Source organism: Pithys albifrons, chromosome 1 (genome assembly GCF_047495875.1).
Source record: "Pithys albifrons albifrons isolate INPA30051 chromosome 1, PitAlb_v1, whole genome shotgun sequence".
Lineage (NCBI taxonomy): Eukaryota > Metazoa > Chordata > Aves > Passeriformes > Thamnophilidae > Pithys > Pithys albifrons.
In genome coordinates this window covers 26824058-26848203 of record NC_092458.1, presented here as the reverse complement: position 1 = coordinate 26848203, position 24146 = coordinate 26824058, and the positions used below count along the sequence as shown (strand labels likewise).

General features: G+C 39.8%; 1 protein-coding gene across 3 annotated transcripts in view; it reads right to left on the bottom strand.

Annotated features, from left to right (window-relative positions):
* The window catches only part of LOC139668473 (cohesin subunit SA-2-like), a 61584-nt gene that overhangs the window by 36774 nt on the left and 664 nt on the right, over positions 1–24146 (bottom strand). For 2 of the 3 annotated variants that reach the window (XM_071548075.1, XM_071548082.1), the window contains exons 3-11: positions 20029–20113; positions 19263–19409; positions 17424–17520; positions 16377–16453; positions 10846–10917; positions 7231–7435; positions 6041–6192; positions 4739–4812; positions 4178–4301 (exon numbers count right to left, since the gene is read on the bottom strand). In XM_071548075.1, the coding sequence (XP_071404176.1) occupies positions 4178–4301; positions 4739–4812; positions 6041–6192; positions 7231–7435; positions 10846–10917; positions 16377–16453; positions 17424–17520; positions 19263–19409; positions 20029–20113 (1033 nt within the window). Of the gene's footprint in view, positions 1–4177; positions 4302–4738; positions 4813–6040; positions 6193–7230; positions 7436–10845; positions 10918–16180; positions 16257–16376; positions 16454–17423; positions 17521–19262; positions 19410–20028; positions 20114–24146 lie in introns of those variants that run through there. The other variant, XM_071548088.1, reaches the window with a different exon arrangement.

Genomic DNA, 24146 nt, shown 5'->3' with positions numbered 1-24146 from the left:
AGCTCAGCCAATGTACAGCAATCCCAGCTTCAGTTGCACTTGGTTCTTTTCCACAAGGCTTTGCTTGTGAATAGGGACTGCATTTGTGCTTGGGGAAAAGGAAAAAAGTCTGCAGTGGTTTGTTGAATGGTCATATAGCCCTTGGCATGCAGCTAACAATGTCACTAGTCAGTCAGGTGGCATTCAAGTGTAGATCTGCAGATAAAAAGTTTAATACATTAAAGGACACCACTTCCCTTCTAAGGTATCCTGTTCCCACCTGAAAGTTCTCAGTCATAACCCTCTATGTGTATGTTTCTTTTAAGTGTTGAGAAAATGAACTCCAGTAACTAGAAACAAACAACTACTTCTACTATGACTAGTTCTGCTATTTTCCTATGTTTTCATGTGCACTTTCTCCTTCTCAACCACCTCTCCTTTTCCAGATTCAACATTCCTTATAGTTTTAGAAGGACGTGAAGTAATTTTGAATGACCAATTTTGAATGAACTATTTCACTACTTACCTTCAGATCCTTTCAACACTAACATCAGCAAACACAAACATCCAGCCACTCACCTTCTGCCCTTGCCAGAGCTACCTTTCTAATCTTGACAAAATACCTGCCAGTTCAGCTGTGACAGAGCAAAGGGGAATTATGTAAGCACACGCACACTGTCCCTCAGCTATATCACAACATATTTGGACCCTGACCTGCAAACAGACTGGCAGCAAACAGCAATAAGATGCTGGGCCGCTCTAGTGACCTCAGAGAGCTCTGCATGAGCTCCAGCACTGCTTAGATATATTCAATTATGAGACTTCAGCCCCACCACTATCACAGAGATGGGGCCAATCAATAAACCTTACAAATACAGCCTGGGAGGTGGATGGTTTGATAGGGTCATTTTTAACTCAACACCCCCAAGTTATAAACTAGAGAGATCTACTTCTGAATTATTCCTGAATGGTGAAGCCAATCCACCTGTCCTTTGAGGTAAAACAATTTAATAAACTGCCCTCCCCACAAAAATAATCCATACATATGCACAATGACATGAGCAGAACACTATGTTATCATGACCATTTAAAGAAGTATTTCAGAAGCAGCCACAACCACGGGATCAGTTTCTACAGCCATGTTGGACAGAAGGCAAAACCAAAAGCTCTTTCAATTTCCTGAAATTTGACAGGAGAATCACATACTCAAGACACAGAAGTTCATTTCAACAGCAAGTTCCTGTTCCCACAGGATTTCTGAGTGTTTTTCATAGTCTAATGAGAAAACCTCACAAACTTGCCCTGAAGTTCCAGACAAAGCTAGTCTAACATGGTAGGAGATCCCAAGTGTGCATCTCCATCCTCTGCCCTCCTGATTCCTAGTTCTGCCTTCTACTTTTCCCATCCTTATTTTTCATTGTCTTGATTTTTCTGATCTTTAACTCAGAACTTTTAACATAGCACTTCCCTTCAACACCTGCTGCTCAGTTCAGCACTGGCTTGATTCGATCTGGATGCTGATTTAGGCACTATATATTCCCCTGGAAGAACAGTAGAGCCTTTGTGTAGAAAACCAACTTTCACAAATTTTGGGTTTCACAAATGCTTGGGTTTCACAGGTGACTGGGCTTACATATAACATCCAACTGCACACAAGTATGAGATTTATTATCAACTGATCCTTAGTCTTAAAAAATAAAAACTTTCTGGCAGATGAACATAAACTATTTGAAAGCATATCTTTATAATACTGTTCCCACAACTTCTACTGGGCCAAAGAGAGATCCTCATATGGAATTTTAAGCATCTTACCCCTGATTTTGGAGAATCTTCTTGCACCTAGGAATAGAATCATAAAATCAACTAGGTTGGAAAAGACCTCTGGGATCATCAAGTCCAACCTTTAACCTAACACCATCCTGTGCCTACTAGACTATGCCAGTAAGTGCCACATCCATCCAGTCTCTTCTTAAATACCTCCAGGGACAGCAACGCGACACAACCATTCACGTAAAAATATAATGTTTAATACTAGATTAACATGGCAAAATGGTATCATAGGGAAGAAAGACTGATTATCTTCAAGTAAAAGACTCTGGAGACAAAAATGTTAATTTTATACTCACTTCTCCCTCCTTTCTCCCCTTTAAAGCCTCATAATTAACTGAACTTAAACTCTGTTTACAGCACTGTATATGATCCTGGCCAGGTTTTCCCCCACCCTTAGAATACTCTAGTAGTCATTCCACTCTGAGGCCTAAACTATTTGGCAAACTTCTCTGTGACATATATACTAAAAGAAAATTGCCTCTGGGAGATAGCAGTTTCTTGCTGCCCACCTCCAACAAGATGGGATAGAAATGCTTATTAAGAAGGAATAGTGGGAAATTGCATTCATATGTATATAAAAGCATTGCTGCCCCTGTTGATGTCAAAAATGCCCTGTTCTCATTTTGAGATTAAGCAATTTGACAGTGGCTGCAAATCACAAAGCACAGCCATGACTGCAGCCACCAGCAGTGGCACACTACCAGGTCTCAGGGAAATGTAGAACATGGAAGACTCCCCACTTTATCTCACCCTTCTTGCATCTGCATTGCTTTCACATAAAAAGCTTCAGAAAACATAATTATTTCCAGTTCCCAGTAAATGGCACTGGATGAGCTATGTGCACTCATCAGAGACAACAGCTGTTAATTTTCACTGTACAGTACTGTAAATGAAGACACATTATCTTCAAAAATGACTGAGAATTCTCCAAACTGAACATATACTGAACAGGTACTCTGATCAGATCAAATTTACGCAGGAAAAAAACGACAGTCATTGATAGATTTGTTGCCCTAAAACCCCAAACGCCGCCTTTAGAGGAGCGGCGCGATGCAGGGCAGCAAGCGGCGGAGTGCGGCACCTCCTGGCCCTGCGGCAAACTACAGCTTCACTCAGCGGCACAACCATCGCCCAAAGCTGGCACGAACTCCAGGATGCTTCGGGATGTGCACAGCATCCTTTAAGATGGTGTGTACATCCTTTCATAGAATCATAGAATTTATTGGGTTGGAAAAGACCTCTGAGATCATCAAGTCCAACCCCTGGTCCAACTCCAGCCCCTTTACTAGATCATGGCACTCAGTGCCACGTCCAATCTCAGTTTAAAAACCTCCAGGGATGGTGAATCCACCACCTCTCTGGGCCGCCCATTCCAATGCCTTTAAGGTGGTCTGCAGAAGAACAGTGTGCCTATGTTGGTAATTAGCCACTCCTGATGAATATTCCTATCCCTCTAAAATCTCTCATCATTTTAGAAGCACAAGGAAAAGCGTATTTTCATGGAATCACAGAATGGGTCAGGTTGGAAAGGACCCCAGTGGGTCATCTGGCCCAACCTCCCTGCTCAAGCAGGGTCATCCCAGAGCACATTGCACAGAATTGCATCTGGATGCTTCTGGAATATCACCAGTCAGGGAGACTCCACACCCTCTCTGGGCAACCTGTTCCAGTGCTCGGTCACCTGCACAGTAAAGTTCTACCTCATGCTCAGGTGGAACTTCCTCTGCATCAGTTTCTGCCTATTGCTTCTTGTCCTATTGCTTGGCATTTTGGAGTTACTGACTTCTTTGGATTTTTTTACTTGTTTGTTTTGGTGGGTTTCTTTTTTCTTTTAAATGTGCCTTTTACTCAAAAAAAGTAAACAAACATACTGTAGGGAAAAGGAGAAAAGTCTTTGGGCAATGCAGGACTTTCTGTAGACATATTCAATATCTATTTAATTTCAAAAGAGAAGTGCAATACTGAAGACTATTTTACTATAGATAATATTTATTTGTTCATTTTTATGAATTTAAACAAAATTTTAAATGTCCATCAAGCCTAAAAGCAGAATTTCAGTTCACATTTCACACTGAATGTGCTCAAAGGATATAGGCCATTTTATAATTCAGAAATTACTCCCAATTCAGTAACATAGAAATAACAGCATACACAGGGATACACAAAGAACTGGAAAAGATGTTTTCTCTTATTTAGTGTTACAATGGGTTTAAAAGTAAAACTTGAAATGGGGAAGAAAGTAAATTCTCTTTTGTACCACCATAGTATTAAATATCTACTCTCAAAAACTTAAATGTTACGATTCTTTAAAAAAAAAATTTTTAAATCCCATATACTACCCCCAGTAAAAAAAATTGTTAAACTTTACCTTATCATACAGCATCCACCCAACATATTTTAAGTAGCTATCATTTAAAAAAGCGTCTGGGTATGTTTTAATCCAGTTGCCAATTTCTTCAATGCAAGTTGCTCGGATCTCAGGGATCACATCACTGTGAAATTATAAAATCATAATATTAATACATTAAAAATCAATTTAAAAATCAATTATATTATTTGCAATACTTTTATGTTCTGGAACTGCAAAACTATGAATGATTCAAAATATTACAAGTATCTTCATGCTAATAAGTTAGACTTCAATCAATAGTTAGACCACACTTAGCCACCAAGTTTCATGCAATAATTATTTTGCAATTCCTGGTATCTTCTCAATCACAAATGCACTGCTCTACAGCCAGCAGGAAGAATAGAAGAGACATACTCAAGAGGTTCTTTTCCGAGCCCAAATTCTTTAAAATAACTGCTACACTTTCCTTGACACCATCAGTGCCTCTAGGATGTTTAACTTGATTCTCATATCTGTATAGTCTGAGCAAGGGTTTCTTGGGAACGAAAATATACATCACAGCTTTATTTTTACTCTTACCGGTAACGGTTTAGAAACGTCCCTTTGAAAATAGCATTCATCATGTTCTGTATCTCTAGAAGTTTATGCTCATACTGAAACACAAAGAGAACTGAATGTTAATATTGGTCCCACAATTCACTACATGTTAAAAATTTGGATCAGGGCACTTGGGATACTACTGTGGTGAAAATTGCTGGCATTTACACATGGCACCAACATAAAATGAGTGGTCTGTACCTGCACTGGCAAATTGCCTTTTTGTAGGCATGTCCTGAGGAAAGGTTTATCAGATACCAACCGCTAAACTGGATAACAAGGAACTTGTTTGCTACAGTGAGCCTTGATCTATCAATACACAAACAATCTTCACATATAGGTCCAAATTCTGGTTTTATGTACTGGAATAGAGATGGAAGAAAAGCAGACGAAGGAATTTTCAAAATGCACTTATTGCATCATGAGCATGTATTTTAACTGAGCCCTGAAAATCTAGATATGAACTTCTGAAAAAACAAGTCACTTAATAAAAACATTCTGTCCTCATCAACAGCATCAGAAAGGGTGACAAGTTTGGGTACTGCCCCAACACACCCATTTCCTCTGTTTTTACCAGACTTATGATGCTACTAAAATACCCTGTCTCACCCAAACACTCCTCCCCACAAAAAAGACCTTGTTTCTGTAAAAAAGAAGTCCATGGACAACCAAAACTCAGAACAGAGAGAAGTAATTCTAAGGTCAGGAGACAACAAACTGTGCTTGATGTTGATACATCAAATCACTTCCTCCCTCAAGCCAGAATTATTTTTTACAGTTACAGCTCTGCCTCTGGGAGTTGAAAAGAGCTGTCTGTTTGAGCAGGGAAGAAATGACAGAAACGAACAGCAAAAGTGATACGAGACATACCTGAAGTTAAGTCAGTTTTTATAATGCATAACTTATATAAAGATGACAGTTAACCTGTGTCCTTTTTCATTCATCGCTAACATTTTGGCTTGTAACTGGTATAAACATATACAAAACTGCACTTCCACAACCCCAGAGCTACTGAGGCAATTAAATTTGTGTGTAAAGCCATATGTGTGCAAAGATCAAGGGCTAATGATGCCAATTAAAAGAAGCAATTAGTAGGACAGACATCACAGGTTAACAGTACATAAGGCAGTTACTATCTTAATCATTTTTTTACCACTTAATCCAGCCAGTCACAGCTTCTCTGCATGTATAAACCTCAAATAGCTGCAGTGACCCAAAAGCAATCAAACAGAAATCCCTCCTTCTACATTTTCACACACGTCCCATACAAGACACCTCCCTAACCTCTTTCCTTTTTCTCTCTAGCTGGTGAAGTCTGTAATTGGTCCTCTTGCCACTTATCCTGCGCTTCTCCACCTCATATAATCTTTGAGCGTTGTGCTTGTTGACATCAAGGTTCAGATGGACATTTACAACTGCTGTCAGAAGTTTCATTGCTAAAAAAGAAACAAACCCAACACAATTAGCTTAGCTCTGAGATACACAGAATAAATATATTCACCACTTTATCACAAAAAGGATATGGTTAGATCCAGTTTATAATCAAAATATGAACACTACTAGATTATAGTCATTTCTTTTAAAATAGTGTTTATTTTAGAGGCAGACAATTATGAAAAAAAGGAAAACACTAAGTTCTGTTTCTGGTGATTTACAACTTTTGGTCAGAGTTCTAGTCAGAGGAGTAATTTACGAGGCAACTCTCTTTTAGTTTATGTAATTCTGATTTTTCTGCAAAAGAACATAGAATTATGGAACAGCTGATGTTCAGGAACAAAAAGAAAAAAGGCTGGCTCAGAAGAGGCTGAGAATCTTACTTTTAACTGAATTGACAAAAATCCATGTTCCTCTAAGGATTGCTAGACAGTTTGTATAGATTTCAAGTGGGTTTTTTGAGCCTTCAAAGCAAACAGCATACTATAGAATAAATTATACTTTGAGTGTATTTACTGGCTTTAGGGAGAAAAAAAGTAGTAGCTTTAGTATCATCATGCTCCATGAAACAAAAATGTGTAACTAGCAATGTTTTTTTTTAGCACAGAGACCATAAGAATAGCAGAAAGCTTTTTTAGATGAAGCACGTAATGCAACCTCATCACTTTAATTAGTGGAGGGAGGAGAATCACAAAATAGAAAACTAAAAAATCAGTTACTGGAAAAAAAGACTCAGAACAGCGTAATTCTGGCACTAGTCATACCAACCATTAAAGAAAATTTCTGGTATAAAGACAAAATTGGGTTAGATTTATCATATCTAAAGCATCCAAATTCCATTCAGATATATGTGGAACAAACAATTTATATTCTAGACAACTGTATAATACATATTAGGAGGAAGGCACTCTTAATGCAGAAGAGGACAACTGTTCCAGTAAACAGAGCTTTTCAATTTGGAGCAGTTTTGTTTGTACACAAGACAACAAAAGTCTACCTACTCTAAAGACTATCTCCAGCAACTCTCTGTGTTATTTTACCTGCCAAAGTGCTTGTGTGTCTGAAGGCCCTGACCATGGAGTCCGCCAAGCCCGTAAGCAGTGATATCACAGCGTCCATCAAGTAGCTGTCATACAGGATGCTGCACTGGCACTGCTGCACAAGCACTGCAATAAATTCACAGAAATTGGCCTTGAACTTCTTCCAATATGGTCCTGTTCTGATCAGCGGGTAGTCTTCATTGTCCTGCACAAGAAAGAAAAGTTGAGAGAAAACACACTAATTAGCTCTGTTTGAGCATTCACATCTCTCTCCCACTGAACATCAGAGAGAGTTTTGCTGGCAGTCAGTTTCACTTCATCCTCCCATAACTTTTTTCATAGTTATTACTCCACAGTAGGGACAAGCAACTAGGCTAAAGCAAGCAGAGACAAAATAGCTTCATCGAAGCTACAGTGTTGTGATAGCTCAAGTTTGAAAGCAATGCATGCAAGGCAGCTGTGAACAGACAGGAGAGAGAAGGCATGTGAAGCCAAAGCATCATAACTAACTTTCACTGGCATAAGCCATGAGCAATCATGGCCCCTTCTACTTCCTCACAGGTAGTAGTGCTTCCCCACTTCCCTCTCTTTCCTCTTTCTGCAAAGAGGAAAAATCCAAGCAGAAAAATAAGTGACTGTTAGTGAAGACAAGTGTGGTGGAACAGGATAGGACTGCTTTCCTCGCCAGCACTTGCCAGCTTAAGGAGTTTCAGGCTAAAGCTTAATGCCAAATACTGAGTCATTCACCTATACTACCCACACCCAGGTCTCCAAAAAACCTCCACAGAAACAGGAAGTAGGCAATACCCTTGACACTGAGCAAAAAGCAATAGAACCTTAGGTGTGCACAGTACATTTGATATTGCCAGGAGGAAAGGAAACAGAGGGAAGTTCAAATGACCATTCACACAAAATGGTGCAGTGTGAAAGGCACACTAGGAAGACTTTGTAAATGGCAACCTCAGGCAGTGTGAACATTTATTTCATTTATGCTTCACAGATCCCAGGAATGACTCAGAATAGGAATTTGCATCTTAATAGTTTCCAGGTATGAGTGGAGCCAAGGAACTCCAAAACTTCATTCAGTAAGAAAAACTTCATCCTGAAGACAGGCCACTGCTCAGCTGGTCCTTCAGTACATGGTCAAACACCTTCTCAGACATATTCCAACACACAGCTTCACACCCTGCATAACTTAGTCTACTTAAAAAGTACACTTCGTGCTCTGCTCGTTTAACTTTGTTTCCAAAGCACAGGGGCCACTGCTTTCTTGAAAAATAAACGCAAACAGAGACCCGATTGCAGGGCTGCAACCAAAGTACACCAGACATTTGGAATTTAGGATGTGTTCCTGGTCATGTTGCAAGAGTCAGTTCAGAGCTTAACAGTACTAGCAAGTACCAAAACACAGAATAGGAAGTTCTCAGCAAGCCCCTGTTATGGGTTCACCTAGGTGGGCCTAAATTTAGGTTTTAAAGTTCAGAGTAGGCCTGAAGCTGTCAGCTGACTTGAGCTGGGCTGGGCTAACAGCTGACTTCTTCTAGCCAGAAATTTTGTATTCCATACCACATTACGACATCATCTCCAGGAAAGAAGGAAGCAGTGTGGGAGTGGTTAAGGTAGACGCTTTTTAGCCTTCCTCTTGGGAGGACGCACAGTGCTGTCCCAGGGCAGATGGAGAGGGCCAGGCCCACCACTGGCTCACCGGGTATCTCAGGAAAGTAAAATGTGTTGTTCTGGTTCTCTCTTTTCTGCTTGGGTTTGTCTCCCTGGGGAATAAGTTTCTTGAAGTAATGTGTAGTTAAGATAGTAGCATTTGTATGTTCATTAAGAAGTGGGGAATTGTTTGTTGCTGTTGCAGACTTGTGTGAGTGCATATTTGTACTCTCTTCTACTTGTCTCTTTCTTTCTGTAAAAATATATGTAGTTTTAGTATAAACGTGGTGCTATGGGTTTAGCCAGGTGGGCCTAAACTTAGGTTTTAAAGTTCAGCTAGGCCTAGGATTGTCAGCTGATTTAAGCTGGGCTGAGCTAGCTAACAGCTGACTTCTTCCAGCCAATAATATTGTATTCCATACCATACTACATCATCTCAAAGGGTGTAAAATCCAGTGTGTGGGAGTGGCTTAGTCAGTTCTGCCATGGCCGAGATACAAGCTGGACGTGACCCAGCTTTTGTCTTGAAGCAGGCCTTGCTCTGCCCCTGCTGCCTCTGCTTGCATTTTGTTTGCATTCAGGGAAGTAGAAACATTTTTGTTGTTACTTTTTCTGTTTCTTGCTATGTGTCTCTTAGAGTACTTACAGATCTAGTGTAATAGACTTTGCTTTGTATTAATTGGGGAGTGGGAAGTTATTCCTTGTTATATATAACTTGTGTAAGTGTGTGTTATATTGTAGTTTCCTCTTAATTTTCTCTTCTCTGTATAAATACATGTAGTTAATTTCAGCAGAAACCTGCTTTGAGGGTTTTTTTTCCTCTCCCTCTTCTCTTTCCCTTAGCTGGTTGGGGGGAGGAGGACCCCTCTTCTCTCTGTCCTGGACAGTTGGTGTTTTGCCAGCTCAACCCAGGACACGTGGCTTGAAGTTTTCTTTTCCCTTCCCCTCAAACCCTGTACTTGGAGGGTTGGCAGTTTGCCAGCTCAAACCAAGACAGCCCCATTTAATGCTCCCTGATCATGACACAAGGAAAGACAGTAGAAAGACAACCTACAACTTCAGGAAATACCTACTTTACCACTGGAGCTTACTACTCGATCTGAAAAGCAGCACAAATATACAGAATCTCACTTTTCAAGAGCATTTCTACTATCCATGTTTATTGCACTGGGATAGTGTTCAATAGCAGCACACATATTTTAAACATATAGGCAAAACTATGTGCACACCACCTAAATTCAGGGACCTAACTTGAGATTCTCTAAGATTCCTTCCATAAGCAGTAGAGAAGCAACTCTGCTTCCAGAAATCAAGTCAGATTAAGCACTTAACACAGGTTCTTCCAGAGAACCTCAAGTCACTCAACAGAGCATTGTGAGCTCCTGCTCTGACTCAATCTGGAAATGCTTCCTTCTTTCATACAGAGTCTATGTAAAGAGAGGAAAGTCAAAATGAAGTGCTAACAAGGAATTAAGATAAATTCCCCACAATGCTGCAATTGTCGTAAGAGAAGAGACATTGCAAGAAAGCTGATTTTGTTTTCAAAATATTCTTCCGATTAAACATTTATTTGAACAAATCTGTCTGCCAAAACCTCTGCATGTATACACATGTGTGCACATATGCATGCATATGCACACACACATGTGTAGAGCTTGCTGGAAGGGATGGGGTGAGCACCACTGCAATTTGACACATTCCAATCTGTTCAAAATGCTGATGTCCTACCCCTTTGACATTAGTAGTGAGAAACAGGCACTTCAAAAGTGAGTGTGTTCATCCAAACCAAAGGTCTAAAACAGATCAGATGAGGCACCCCTCGAAGTGCACAGTTATCTCCATTCACTAACAAACTGTTTAAGATGACTCCTTCTGATGTGTGTGCCTACACTGCAAGGAGGAAATACAGCCACAGAAATTGCTATACTACAGTTGTAGAGAACTATACAACAGTCTTACCATGTCCACAGGCCAAGTAACTGTCAGAATCCAAGGATAGGCCATGAATTTCTTGTACTGCAACCCAGTTTCCTATAATGTAGGACACAAAATTTTGAAAGCCTGACAATGAAATGGCACAGTTAATTTATAAAGACAAAAGCATCCCAAAACATGCAACATTTTTAGAAGTCTATTAGAACTTCAGGCAATGTGTATTACAAATGGTTCATAAAATCCAAAATATTAAACACAATCTAAAACTTTCTCATCTTGGTATTTTTTATTTATAACCAATGAGAGAAGAAAAGCACACTTTTATATAAAACCTGAATTTTTGTGCTACAAGTAGAGACAACTTGTTTTCAAAATTTATAAGCAGACATATACAAGGTATAACTCTCATTATTAATTCCAAGATACAGCAAGTCTAAGTACATATCCTTTTCCAACATTGAGTACCTAGATGCTGCAAAATACCTAATCTTTAAAAATAACATTCTGAGCTTTTCAAATTATAGAGAAATGTTTTCAGCACTAGTGTGACTTGATTCAGAGATGTTTTCTCAACTCTGCAATTATTGCAATACAAAAGCCATGAAATCTAGAGTTCTTTATTAGGCTTAGTTAAGTAATAGTATTTCTATCCCTATCTGGTTGTACAGTTATGCATCACAACTGACCATTCCACTATTTAACATTTCAGAAAAAAAATAGGAAAGGGAAAGAAACCTACAAAAGAACAAAGAACTGCAAGAAATAAAATGTCACATACAGAAAAAAGGCAGAAGAGAGAAACAGAATAGTTTAAGAAAGGAAAACAGAAAGCAGTGGTCCTAAAGACAAATCTATCTCACCGAGAAATACCATGGCCCACAAAGAGGAAAAGCCTCAAGAATCACAGTTACTGCAGCCAACACCAGTAAAAGTTTTCATAAAATCACAGAAAGACTGACATTGAGAGAAAGATCTCTTTGAGATCATCTAATTCAACCCCACCTGCACAAGCAGGGTCAGCCAGAGTAGGCTGCCCAGTGCCTTATGCGACCAGCACTCCCTGCTCTCAACCCCTGCTGTGTTTAGCATAACTAATGTCATTTTGTAAGGCAAACAGCCCTCCTCTGTGATCAAGCAGGTCACGTATTCATTCCCTTTCCCTCATTATCAGGACCGCAAGGTCCTGTGAACCAACTAGACAAACAAAACAGATTTCTTCTTCCCCTCCCTAGTGGTCTCATGCACCAAGCAAATTCCTCCCTTCCTTACTGGCCTTGAAAGTCCCAGGCATCCAGACAGGTGGTGGTGATGACTCAGTCACAGAACAGGGAAGCATCACAGCAGCCAGAATCAAAGGGCTGCAAGGCCTAAGTGAACTTTGACCAGAGCTGCTGCTGAACGGTGAGACCTGAGCTGTAATATAAAGTCTGTATCATGTTATTATATTAATTCTCTTTGCAGAAATCCTGTGCCCTTTTAATCATAAATTCAGTGCTACACTAATCATAACATAGTGTTAAAGAAGAAAGCTTTAACTGTAACTACAATTAGTGCCACCATCATTCTGCTAAGGATCCCTAGAAGTACATCAGTGTAAGGTGATGCCACATGCAGTCAACTAATCACAGAGACTTCACAACCTCTCTGGACAACCTATCCGACTGCTTGAACTCCTCACAGTAAAAGTTTTCTTGTGTTCAGGTGAAATTTCATACATTTCAGTTTGTACCCATTGCTCTGCCTTTGTGCTCATTGTCTTATTGGGCAGCACTGAGTACAGCTGTGCTTCCTCCTTGTCATTCTGTCACATCAGGAATTTTTACACATGGATGAGATTCCTCTGAGCCACTTTCTTTCCATACTGAACAGGCTCAACTCTCTCAGCCTCTCCTCATACGAAAGCTCATAAATCATCTTTGCGGCCCTTCACTGGACTCACCCCAGTAATCTCATCTCTCTGTTGTACCATAAGGCCCAGAACTCGACTTAGCACTCCAGATAGGTCTCAGTAGTATGAGAAGAGAGGAAGGATCACTTGTCATGACCTGCGGGCAATGCTCTGCCTGATGCACCCCAGGAGGTTGTTTGTCAACTTTGTGGTGAGGGCACATTGCTGTCTTGTGTTCATTTTGTCATCCACACTGAGATCCTACTCTGCAGAGCTGCTTTCTAGTCAATCAGCCCCCAGTGTGCAGTAGTGCATGAGGTTATTCATCCCCTGGTTCACAGGGTTTTCTGTTGTAAAACTTCATAAGGTTCCCCTATACCCACCTCTCCATCCTGCTGAGGTCCCACTGAACAGCAGAACAACCACCTGTTCTTGCAGCCAATCCTCCCAGTTTTTGTATAATCTGAAAATTCATTCACTGAAAGTGAACTCTGTCCCACTGTCCTGGTAATTATTATGTTAAACAGCACTGGACCAAACATCAAACCCTGGGGTAGGGCACTAGTGACTAGACTCCAAATGCACCTTGTGCCACTGATCACTCCCTCATGGATCCAGTTGTTCAGCCAGCTTTCAGTCCATCTAGCTGTCCACTTAACTAAGTCAATACTTCACCAGCTTGTCCATGGGAATGTTACAGAGAACAGTGTTTTAAGTCTTACTGATGTCAAGATAAACACCATCTGTGCATTCCTCCTCATCCACCAAACTACTCACTTTGTTATAGCTGGCTATTATATCGGTTAAGCACAATTTCCCCTTTGCAAATCCATGCTGCCTGTTCTTGATCACCTTCTTGCCCTTCATATATTTGGACATATTACTTCCAGAATCAGTTGCTTCTTCACCTTCCCAGGGATCAAGGTGAGGCTAATCAGTTTGAGTTTGCCAGATCTGGCTTCTTGCTCTTCTTGAAAACAGGAGTGACAATTGCTTTCTCTGAGACTTCAGTAATCTCTCCCAATCACCACAACCTTTCAAAGATCATCAAAAGGGGGCTCACAATGACAACAGACAGTTTCCTCACCACTCCTGGGTACATTCTGTCAGACCACATGGTCTTATGTATGTTCAGTCCATTTAAGTGTTCCCTATCCTGACCCTCCCCCAAGGAAGTTAAGTAGCCTTTGCTACAGACTTTCCCTCTGGTCTTAGGGACCTAGTGTATCAGAAAGCCAGTCTTACCAGTAAGGACAGAAGGAAAGAAGGCATTGAGTACCTCAGGCTCTTCTGTGTCCTTTGTCAAAAGAATCCCTACCTCCTTTAGCAGTGGACTCATGTTTACCTTGGGCTTCCTTTTGTTGTTCATGTATTTGCAGATTCTTTTCTTGTTGCCATTCGCACTTCTTGCCAAAGTCAACTTCACTAACATTTCCCACTAACGCTAGTGAGAATTTCAGGAGGAAGCATTGCTACAAGGATCTAGGGTTGCAATTAGTTAACTGAACAGTAAGGCCACAGTGGAATCACTGAAATTATCGTGAAGAATTGCATTAAAATCTGTAATTTTTTAATCCTTTGAATGCTAGAAACAAACAATATCAATTAAAAGGCAAGATGAGGTACTCAAGCACATATCTGGGAATATTCTCCACTCTCATTACTACTTTCACTACTACAGCCATTACAAAAAATGTTTTTGAAATCACAGTAGTCCTATCTGGCACTACTTTCTCAACTAACTTAACCACTAACTTACATTTCCATCTTATTTATGAAAAAAGTAAGAGAGAAGTTACCTTCTTTATATATCATTGTAACAGTTACAGCAGCCACGACCAGTTTATCACTGTGTGGGTGTAACCAAAACTGTGCATTCTATACCCTCTGTGGCATTTCTGATGAATTGTTAATAATGGATCATTTGCAGCAGCTGCTCAGGGCACACCTGACCCCTCGGGCTATGAGCCCAATGTTAGAGAACCCTGGGAGACAGGAGAGTGTTTGCTTGTTTTCACACCACTGTGTGGTAACTTCCCTCTGGGGAGGCATCAGCACCCTCACACCCAGCCAGAAGGGGCCATGTCTGCCAATGGGCCATTAGGGATTGGCACAATAGAAAGTTGCCACGACCCAGATCATCAGAGTCCAAAAATATCCCATGACTCACACACGTAAATCACCCATTGTGAAACTCCCTGCCCTGGGGGAGGTACTGGGCATTCCCACCTGAACCTGAGCATATATAATCTTTGGGGTTTGAGACTTCTAGTACCAGTCATCAGATCCAGAGGAGGACCAGAATCTTAATAGGACTGTGACCGCCACCCTCGGCCAGACTGCGACCATCACCCTCACCAACAGGTTTTCCTTTCCTTTTACTCTCTACTCAGGGGTATCGCATGGTGCTCAGCACAGGGGCTAACAAACCCTACTCTGTTCATGCCCCAGGGTGCTGGTTACACCTCTGGTTTTTGTGGGTTAAAACCAATTTTGTTCTGTATCACAGTATTATTGTAATCTGTTTACGTAAATTGTAACTCTGATTTATAATCTCTCTTGAGTTGTGTTCATTTCTCCCGCTGGTTTACCTTTGAACCAGCATAAGCATACAGAACACAGCTTCTAAGGAAACTGCAGAACCTTCCTTTTTGCCCACCAGCACAGGTGACAGGGTTACAGAGCTGTAATACTTCCACGCTGATGAAAACAATAATCACATATTTGTATCTGCCAGAGTGCCTAAGCTACAATGAATGTTATTCAGGGCTAATTTAGTTGGCAAAGAAGTGCCAGATTACTAATGCATATGGCCAGACAGATATCACATCATATCTGTCAAAAATTATCCCAAGCACTACTACGCTTCTTAAATGAAGAAAAACATGTTGGCAAATTCATCCTCTGTGGGAATTTCTGCAGCAGCTGGTCTTTGAGAGATGTTCAGTTAAAGTAAGGCTGATCACTGCTGCTTGACAAATCAATTCAGAGGTGACAAATACAGAAAAAAAAGCACAGAAGTAACTGTGAAAGTGCTGCAGAAAATTTAATGCTGCCATAATTAGCCAAGGAGCAGTCAAGCAGAGAAACAGCATTCTAAAGCTACCTGTTTTCCTTAACAACCCATAAGAATTGAGACACTCACTATTTTTTCACAATTACTAAAAATCATAAATGCATTTTTCACCTTTAATATGGCATAATACAATTATTAAAATTCATATTATCAGTAAAGTAGAAGGAACATAATCAAACAAAAGGGTCAGCTATAAACATCTCATCAGTAATCCATATTAGTATTTTTTAAAGGACCTATCAAGCAAATACCAAAGGAACCATTTACCTGCAGCAATGCCAGGTTATATTTACCTGTATAAAGTCACTATCAAAAGAACTCCTAAGAGAAAGCCAGATTCAGGAAGACTGAAGATAGACAGCCCTAATAAAACTCTCAAAATAAAAGTGACTTACAAAAATCATATCCTCCTGCTGCTGAAATGGGTCATTGCAACACCAAATTTCTCTTCCAAAAAACAGGATTATTTTCCTAAATTAAGGAAATGGGACACAGATCCTGATAAGCAACAGGAACTCTGTCCAGGTTGGCTACTAAGGTAGAGCCTATGGTTTACATAAAAAAGGCATGCGAAGTCAAAGCTGTGCTTACCTCGTCAAAGGTCTCTGTCATTTTTCGCGTGACATCCTTCTTATGCAAACTTTGAAACATCTCTGCTGTTACCATACCTAGAAGAGTAATGTTTTAGAAAGACTTAATGAAAATCATACAACATTAACCAAGTCCAAATGGTAAGGACTTTAAGTTTAGAAACACCAAGAAAGGGGGACTCTGTTTTATCTGTCTATGCTGGTATGGGCAACAGATATATAAAGAAATACATAAATTCATTGACAGGAAAAAGTACTGATGAACCAAAACTGAAATTCACATTAGAGAAGTCTGCTCTGTGCTGTCTGGCACTGTGTCTATTCATTCATTTGCTTCAAGGATTTACGAAAATTTTGCCCATTGTAAAATTAGACAGAAGGCATATTAGCCAAAGACTTGGAAAAGAAAAAGGAAGTGTAAAAGGTACATTTCTAGCTGCCTAAATACACTTAGAAGTTTCAAACTAACAGAACAGTCTTCTTAAAACTCTTACTTGCCATCCTGAAGTATTCCACTAGCAGATTTTCCCCACAAATCAGTGTCTCAATGTTTGTTACCAAACAGAGAGCTTTGCAACCCTCTGCTAAAAGTGACCACAATGAGGCAAGCAATTGCTTTTCTAGCCACCAAAGCAGGGAGCTGAATTTGGTAGCTACTTATTTTCAAAGATACTAGCAAAACAAAATAAACTAGGAAATTACAAAACAAAAGGCAACTGAAACACTGGACTTTAATTAGAACGCTCATCAAAACCATCTTGCCTATGTGGGGATTCTGCAAAGTGATGTGACATGCCACTTCAGAAAACTGACCTCGCGAACCGTGTTCAAATACAACTCTCAGAACTAGAATGCTGTGAACACAGAGTCAAAGAATTTAACAGCAGCATTCTTTACTATTAGTCCTGCCCATCTGGAGTTTGTCCTAACAAACAGTACAGATCATAAGGGCATGATTTACTGGAGAGAAATATTCCATTTTAGAAAGCACACTTCAGACTACTCTCACCCACAGATAATAGAAAGGGCTACTAAAAGGGTAAATTACCTTGACAGCCTGAGCACTGAATGAAGAAGTTGATCAGATCTAGAAGTGCCACATTCCTGTCTTGTTTATAAGCTTCAACCCAGTCATCTACTACAGACTAGAACAGATTAAAGAAACTCATTAGTCAGGAGCTGAACACAGTAAGCTGCACTCCACGGAGTATACCCATAATAAAGACACAAACTAACACTGTTTCATCTCCATTAAATTATAAAAACAAGAGTAAACTCCACACAATCCTGTTCCATTTCTAATAGTTCTAAAAGACTCCTTTGGGGGCAAAATGAAGCCTTAAAACTGCTCATAACCACAGTTTTAGTAAATTTAATAAAAAGTCATACTCCTGACTTCTTGCTAGCACTGAGGTAACAGTTTAGTTCAAAAACAACAAAAACCCCCACATACATTTAACCACTGCACCATCTAATAATTAATATTAAATTATACTAGCAATTCTCCATGTGAGCTCTCTTCTGCTCTGGCACTTGGTTTGTGCAGTAGGTCTAAACAGTTCATGTACTACTATACTTAAGTCAAAAAACAACTCCAATTCATTTCTAGTGCAGTACAGCCTAAAGCCCGTGACAGAGGCCTCCTGGGACAGGCAATCCAGCCTTCAACCCACTGGTAGAGCAACACAGGTCTACTAAATTCTAGCAGCAGCTAGAATATGTATTCCAAGACCTTCCCATCACGGTTTGCACAGCAGAAGCTGAGCTCTTTAGGGCACTCTACTGAAGTTAACAGAGCAATAGCATGGCAAAAGTTCATCCACGCAAGCACCTTGGAAAAACTAAGGTCTCACATTGAAAAAGTAAATGTATTTTTCATGCATGTGTGCACAAACACACACACACTTTACTTACAGACACTACACACTGGAGACATATGCATATCTCTGTATAAAAATATTTGGGGTTTCAGATGTTCATACAAATATATATGTATGTATGTATGTATGTATGGCCAGACTTCAGGAACGCAGATTTGGGAAGGGCTCTCTCCACATGGGTGTGCCCTTCCAGCCTGCACAGTGGATTTTTTAGGTGAGGCACAGCGTGCACAGAATTGGCCCCACCCTTTAAGTCCTGAGGTTCACCTGCCATGGCTGAGCGAGCTTGGACAGTGACAGGGAAGTCCTCGGGACTGTCACAGCACCCGGTACTAACTGGGGCTGACCCTGCTGAGCATCCGAGATCTGACAGGATGGGATGGCAGGGAGGCGTTGAACTGCCAGAGGATGGTCCCCACTGAGACTGGAACTCACAACCTTGGGATTCAGAGTCCAGAGTGCTCTCCTTTACACCACGGAACTGCCCATACAAAAATAGAAACATAAAATATACATGTGCTCATGGAGTATGGGGACATGGGCATTCTTCACAGTGAAGTTGCTAACTATATAAATGCACAGGAAACCTGACTACTATGCAAACTACTGTCAAACTGCATTGCAATGAAAGAAAATACCTCAGAGTGGAGGAGAAAAAAGGAAGGCCTGATTTTCAGCATCCTGGACAACTGAAATTTGCTACTGATGAACCTTTTCTGTACTTTTTAATGTAATTATCTGCCCGTATGTTCAGGTACTGCTTTAGGAACACTGATATAGGTACAATTCCCTTCCTCTTTTTAAATATCTGACAGCTACTTTTTGACTAATTTCTTGAAGATGCAAGATACTCCTTTCAAGTGCCATGTTCATCAAAGCTTTTAATCAAACACATTTCCTCCCCACCTATGCCAATGTTAACACTCCACAGTATAAATGACTGAAATGACCATTGTTTATCCATCTTCCCTCTATCAAGTCCTTGCAGAATTCAGTGCTAGAAGTACCTGCATGGCCTGCTTCCCTATGCTAACCACTTCAAACAATGTAACTGCCTCAACCACTTCGCCATTCTGCAGTTGGCTCACTCTTCTGCTACCAGCAGAATTTCTCCTTATGTTTTCACACTGTTCTCGGACCTTCCGCTTCTCTCTCTGAAAGAGTCAAACAAAGAAAGCACGTGAGAAAATGCAATGGGCACCAGACGTTCAGAGATACAGGAATTATTCCCTAACAACAAGTTTATTTCACTCTTCCTGTAATCATTTCCTAGGCCTGCTAACTTTTACTTCCCAAGGACACTCATAATGCTTTATCAAACACAACCACACTAAAAGCAGACAAGAGAAAAGATCTATCAGTTTGAATTCTTTTCTCAACAATGAGTCATAAGCATAGGAAAGTATAACAGGAAAGAAGCTCCTGTACAGTTGCATACTACCCAGAAGGCAGTTTTCAGTGTCAGCTGTAATTTCTGAAGAACAGAGGGCAAGCATAGAAGCTCTTCTACATCTTTTCACTCACAGGTTAAACTCACAACCTGCAAATCAGCATCAGCTTCACACAAAGCCCAGTGAAGGAAAAGCACACAACCAGCATTGAGGCTCTGATGCCAATGGAATTGGGGGGTCAAGTCATATCCAGTGACTAGATTTTAGATGCACTGAGATTGCTTTATGTAATATTCAAATTTGCAACAATTGCATGAGACAGAATGTAAATACTGCAATTTAAAAGAATTAAAATTTTTTAAAGGTTTTTAAACTGACTTACTGGTGTTTTCAGGTTGCCATTTCTCACACAGCTGCCATTCTGCACAGCAGACTGGGGCACAGTCTCATCGTGGACAGTGTTCTCTCTAAAGGGTAACAAATATGTTGAAGGGGTTACCAGTGAGAACACCAAACTACATACTTCAGGACAAACAACAGAAGAAAATAAAAGTATATATATGTATTTTAGTATTTTTCACTGTTTGGCATGGCATTTTGTTACTAAAAAACAAACAGCTAACTTTAAAAGTACAACAGAAACTTGGGGCATTTCTCAGATTATTGGCTTTCCTGTAAGATATATGGAAAATTAGAAAACCAGCAAAACTATCAAAGATACCAAAGAAGTAGAAAGTAAGTAAATGACAGAAAGCTGATGTTGACTTAATGCAGCCTTTGTTGAGTTAAGAGCTTTGCACCATGAACAATAACACAAGTATGCATTCACTCTGTGGGTGCTCTAAACAAAACAAGGCCGTAGCATTTGATGGGTGTACAATTTAAAATAAGAGGAGGAAACTGTCTATATTTTATTTTCTCTATAAAACATGCTGAAGAAAAAAGACGTAAGAAATTTCATTTGCAGGACATTGCTAATATGATGGAGGAATAATTTTATATAGAAAGATGCACCTTCTGGGAGATCTGAAGCCATACATTAATGTGCAATGAAATCATGCCACTGCATCATTCCCAGTGCTAACAATGTCCTTTGCCAAAGGTCACATTTGAGCTGATGAGCTGGACCCCACTTGAGCAGCAGGTCCAGTACTGGAAGCTGACTGCTATGGCCTCCTTTTAAACTACAGTGGCCAGGACATGAAGCCAGTTGACTTGTACTATAAGAAGGCACAAAAAGAAAGTAAATATGAGAGTGTACAACTACTCTTATTTTCATGATACTGCTGTAAGAGAGTGTCCTAACACAAGTGACTACTTTACAAAGTCAAAAACAGAGTATTCCACTGTCAGATATAGTCAACTCTCCAGTATCCATTGTTGGCTAACCCAGATGAAGCATTAACTGTGCTATGGATGCAGAGCCAGCTCAACTCCAACTAGGTTTATCAATGCCAGATACTCATTCTTGTTGTTCTTCTTCCCACGACTGCTTTGCAAAGCAAATTCTAAGGTTGAATAGCATCAACTACAGGACCAAGATCCGGATGTTATTTTGCCAGTGAGAGGAGAAAGAAGCTTTAATTTTAAAATGTTTCTGTTTACTTTTTTAATCCATCGAGACACTTCAAGAAGTAATATAGAATTATTCTTCCAAAGACTCCTATAAAAATTCTATACAAATATTAAATTATATAAAAATATGCAAAACATCTAAATACAATTATGCAAATGCTTATCTTCCCTACTGAGAAAAATCCCATGAAAGTTAAATTCAATTAACTAGTTCTCATAGAAAAGTTCAAAACATGCCACAGTGTATGACAAATGGAAGCAAAGAAAATAAATAAGGATGAACCAACCCTTACAAAAGGAATTCTTGCCTGGATTTCTGCATGTGAAGAGTGGAATGAACTACAGTTCACAGATTAATCAATATGCTATAAGCAATTATTTGCAAAAGTTTTCAAATGTCTTCTTTGATTTATAATTGTGAGCCACAGAAATAAAATATCTCAAGTACCACCAGAGACTTCCTTACTGAAAAGAAAAAGCAGCAAGAGATAGACACATGTATTGCTTTTCTGATGCTGGTTTGCTTTTCCCAGATTCTTCTACAGACTACAAAACCAAAAAGAACCCAAACATGTTTGCCAAGTAGCTGCTTATCCTACGTAATTAAATCCTTTCACTCTTGATTTCAAGGCAGAATGCAACATTACAGGGCTGGAGTAACAAGTTCTCACTTGCAGTGTTTCACTAGAATTACAACTCAGATGCAACCCTACATGGGTTACCTGTTTCTGCATTATACCTCAACATAACACTCAACATACTCTCAAGAAGTTTTCCTGAACTCTTGACAAGTACTATTTAGCAACTTACTCCATCCCATAATGAAAATAAACGCATTGCATTTGGTTATAGCAACTATGATTGAGTCCAAGTTAATTTAAAACATTTAACTAACTAAAAAATCAGTACTGCTGCAGGACAGATCCATCAAGTACTTGCCTGATCACATACTGGTTTAGTATCTCTGTCTAGAATACACTTCTTTGAAGTTTTAACTCATGCATCTTTCCCAAGAACCTTCAGAAGGATAGCACTATGGACAGTATCTACTGGCCCTGTGCTACTTACTGTGTCACTTATTCGAGACAAAACATACTTGTAGCAAAAGGACTCAACAAAGCAAGGGAATGCCTGGCATAGGGAACAGCGTGTTACTAAAGCTCAGCAAAAACTGGAAGAGTGAGAAGACCACTGATCTACAGTGTCATCATGCTGGGCTTACAATGCCAAATAAAACTATGTATCTGGGATAAAACCAGTTAAAAGTAACTGTCACATCTGTCTTAAACACTCAACAAATGTAACTAAACACTAAAAACTAATACTAAAAAGCCATTTAGTTTCTGAACTGGTTTGGTTATCAGTGCACCACAGAACAGAGCAATGCCCTGGGAAGAACTACAACAGACAACCTACACTAAAGTTGAGGTTTTTAAGAACTTCAAATACTACTAATGCTCATGCTTCTCCTTTCTCTTCTTTCTTTTTTCCCCTTTTAATACTGATGTTTCCAGTAAAACTATTCATAAGGCGGTTACTTAGACCTTTGCAGGAACTAGACCAGCACCTAGAAACTGAACCCCATGAAACCCCTTAGCAATCAAATGAAATAAACAGTTTTACTTGCACAACTACATTTCTGTTGAAGAAACTATTAAAAGAATTATGATGTCACCTTCTTGAGGAAAACAGGAACTACTGTACCTAGTTGAGGAAGACACAGTGATCACTTCTGCAGCGATCCCCACACATACCTCCATGTAACATCTTTTCAGCTACAGGAGTGTAACAGAAGGATTAACAAATTTTGAACCAGTTGGCGTTTTATTTCCTCCCCATTATTCTATACCACGTCAAGCATTTTTGCATACATAAATTCACTGCCTCACACGCTGGAAGAAACAGCTCTTGGCCACTTGGTTTGCTTTCACCAGCAATCAATAAGAATGCATAAGCAGAATTCCATTCCTATCTCATCCTAATTTTCACCTTTGCACACTGTTACATATGGCTCAGAGACTCAGTTCTATCTTGTGTTCCTGGCACAATAGGGTCCTTTCACTACTGGCACTTGAAATATTACTGATGAGATAAAACACCTGAAGAAGGAAGGAAGCCAAGTCCTACGTCTAGACCTCAAACACAATACTATTGTGATAAGTTCTGAATTCAGTTTTTCCATCTTAATATACATTTCGAACATTTGGTAACACTTCAAAAGAGAGCTACCTGTTTACCTAAGAGATAAGATATTCCTTTGGCTGTGTAAAAGAAACAATTAGTCTACGTTACTGCAAGAATCCTACCCGTAGATTTTAAAATCATAAATTTGAACACAACTGTTTCATCTTCTAGAAGGAACACAAGAAGCTCCACTAAACAACTGCCAGGTGCCTTCCAGAAACTGCTGATGCTAAAAGGCTGGTTTCAGAAGAAACACACTGGAAAGGGCATATGGGAAGCTATGTCAACTGTCCTCATGGACCACAACTCTCTCAGCTTAGAGCACAATGAAATAAAATAACTGGAGCAAACTGGCTCAGAAGGTGACAGGATCAGCAAAGACTGGGCTGCAATGAGTTCAAAGCATGCAACATGGCACAGATAAGCTTCAGTCTTTGAAACCAGACAAGATATGCCCAAATGCTTAAACTTTACCTTCTATTTATTTGCATCTGCTCTAGTAGAACTCCTACACTTTAGATCATCTCAACTGACGGCTAAAAAAAATACATTATTAAAGGAAGAGGACTTGATGGATCCCTGACAAAAACTGCTATGCCCCCTTCAGTGCCAAGATTACTTAGCACTTACAGATTACTTAGCACTCTTTTCCCACAGCATCCCCAAATTCACCACTAAAGGGAATACATGCAATGACAGTGAATCTGCCCTTTGTTGTTTTTGGGGTTTTTTTGAAAGAAG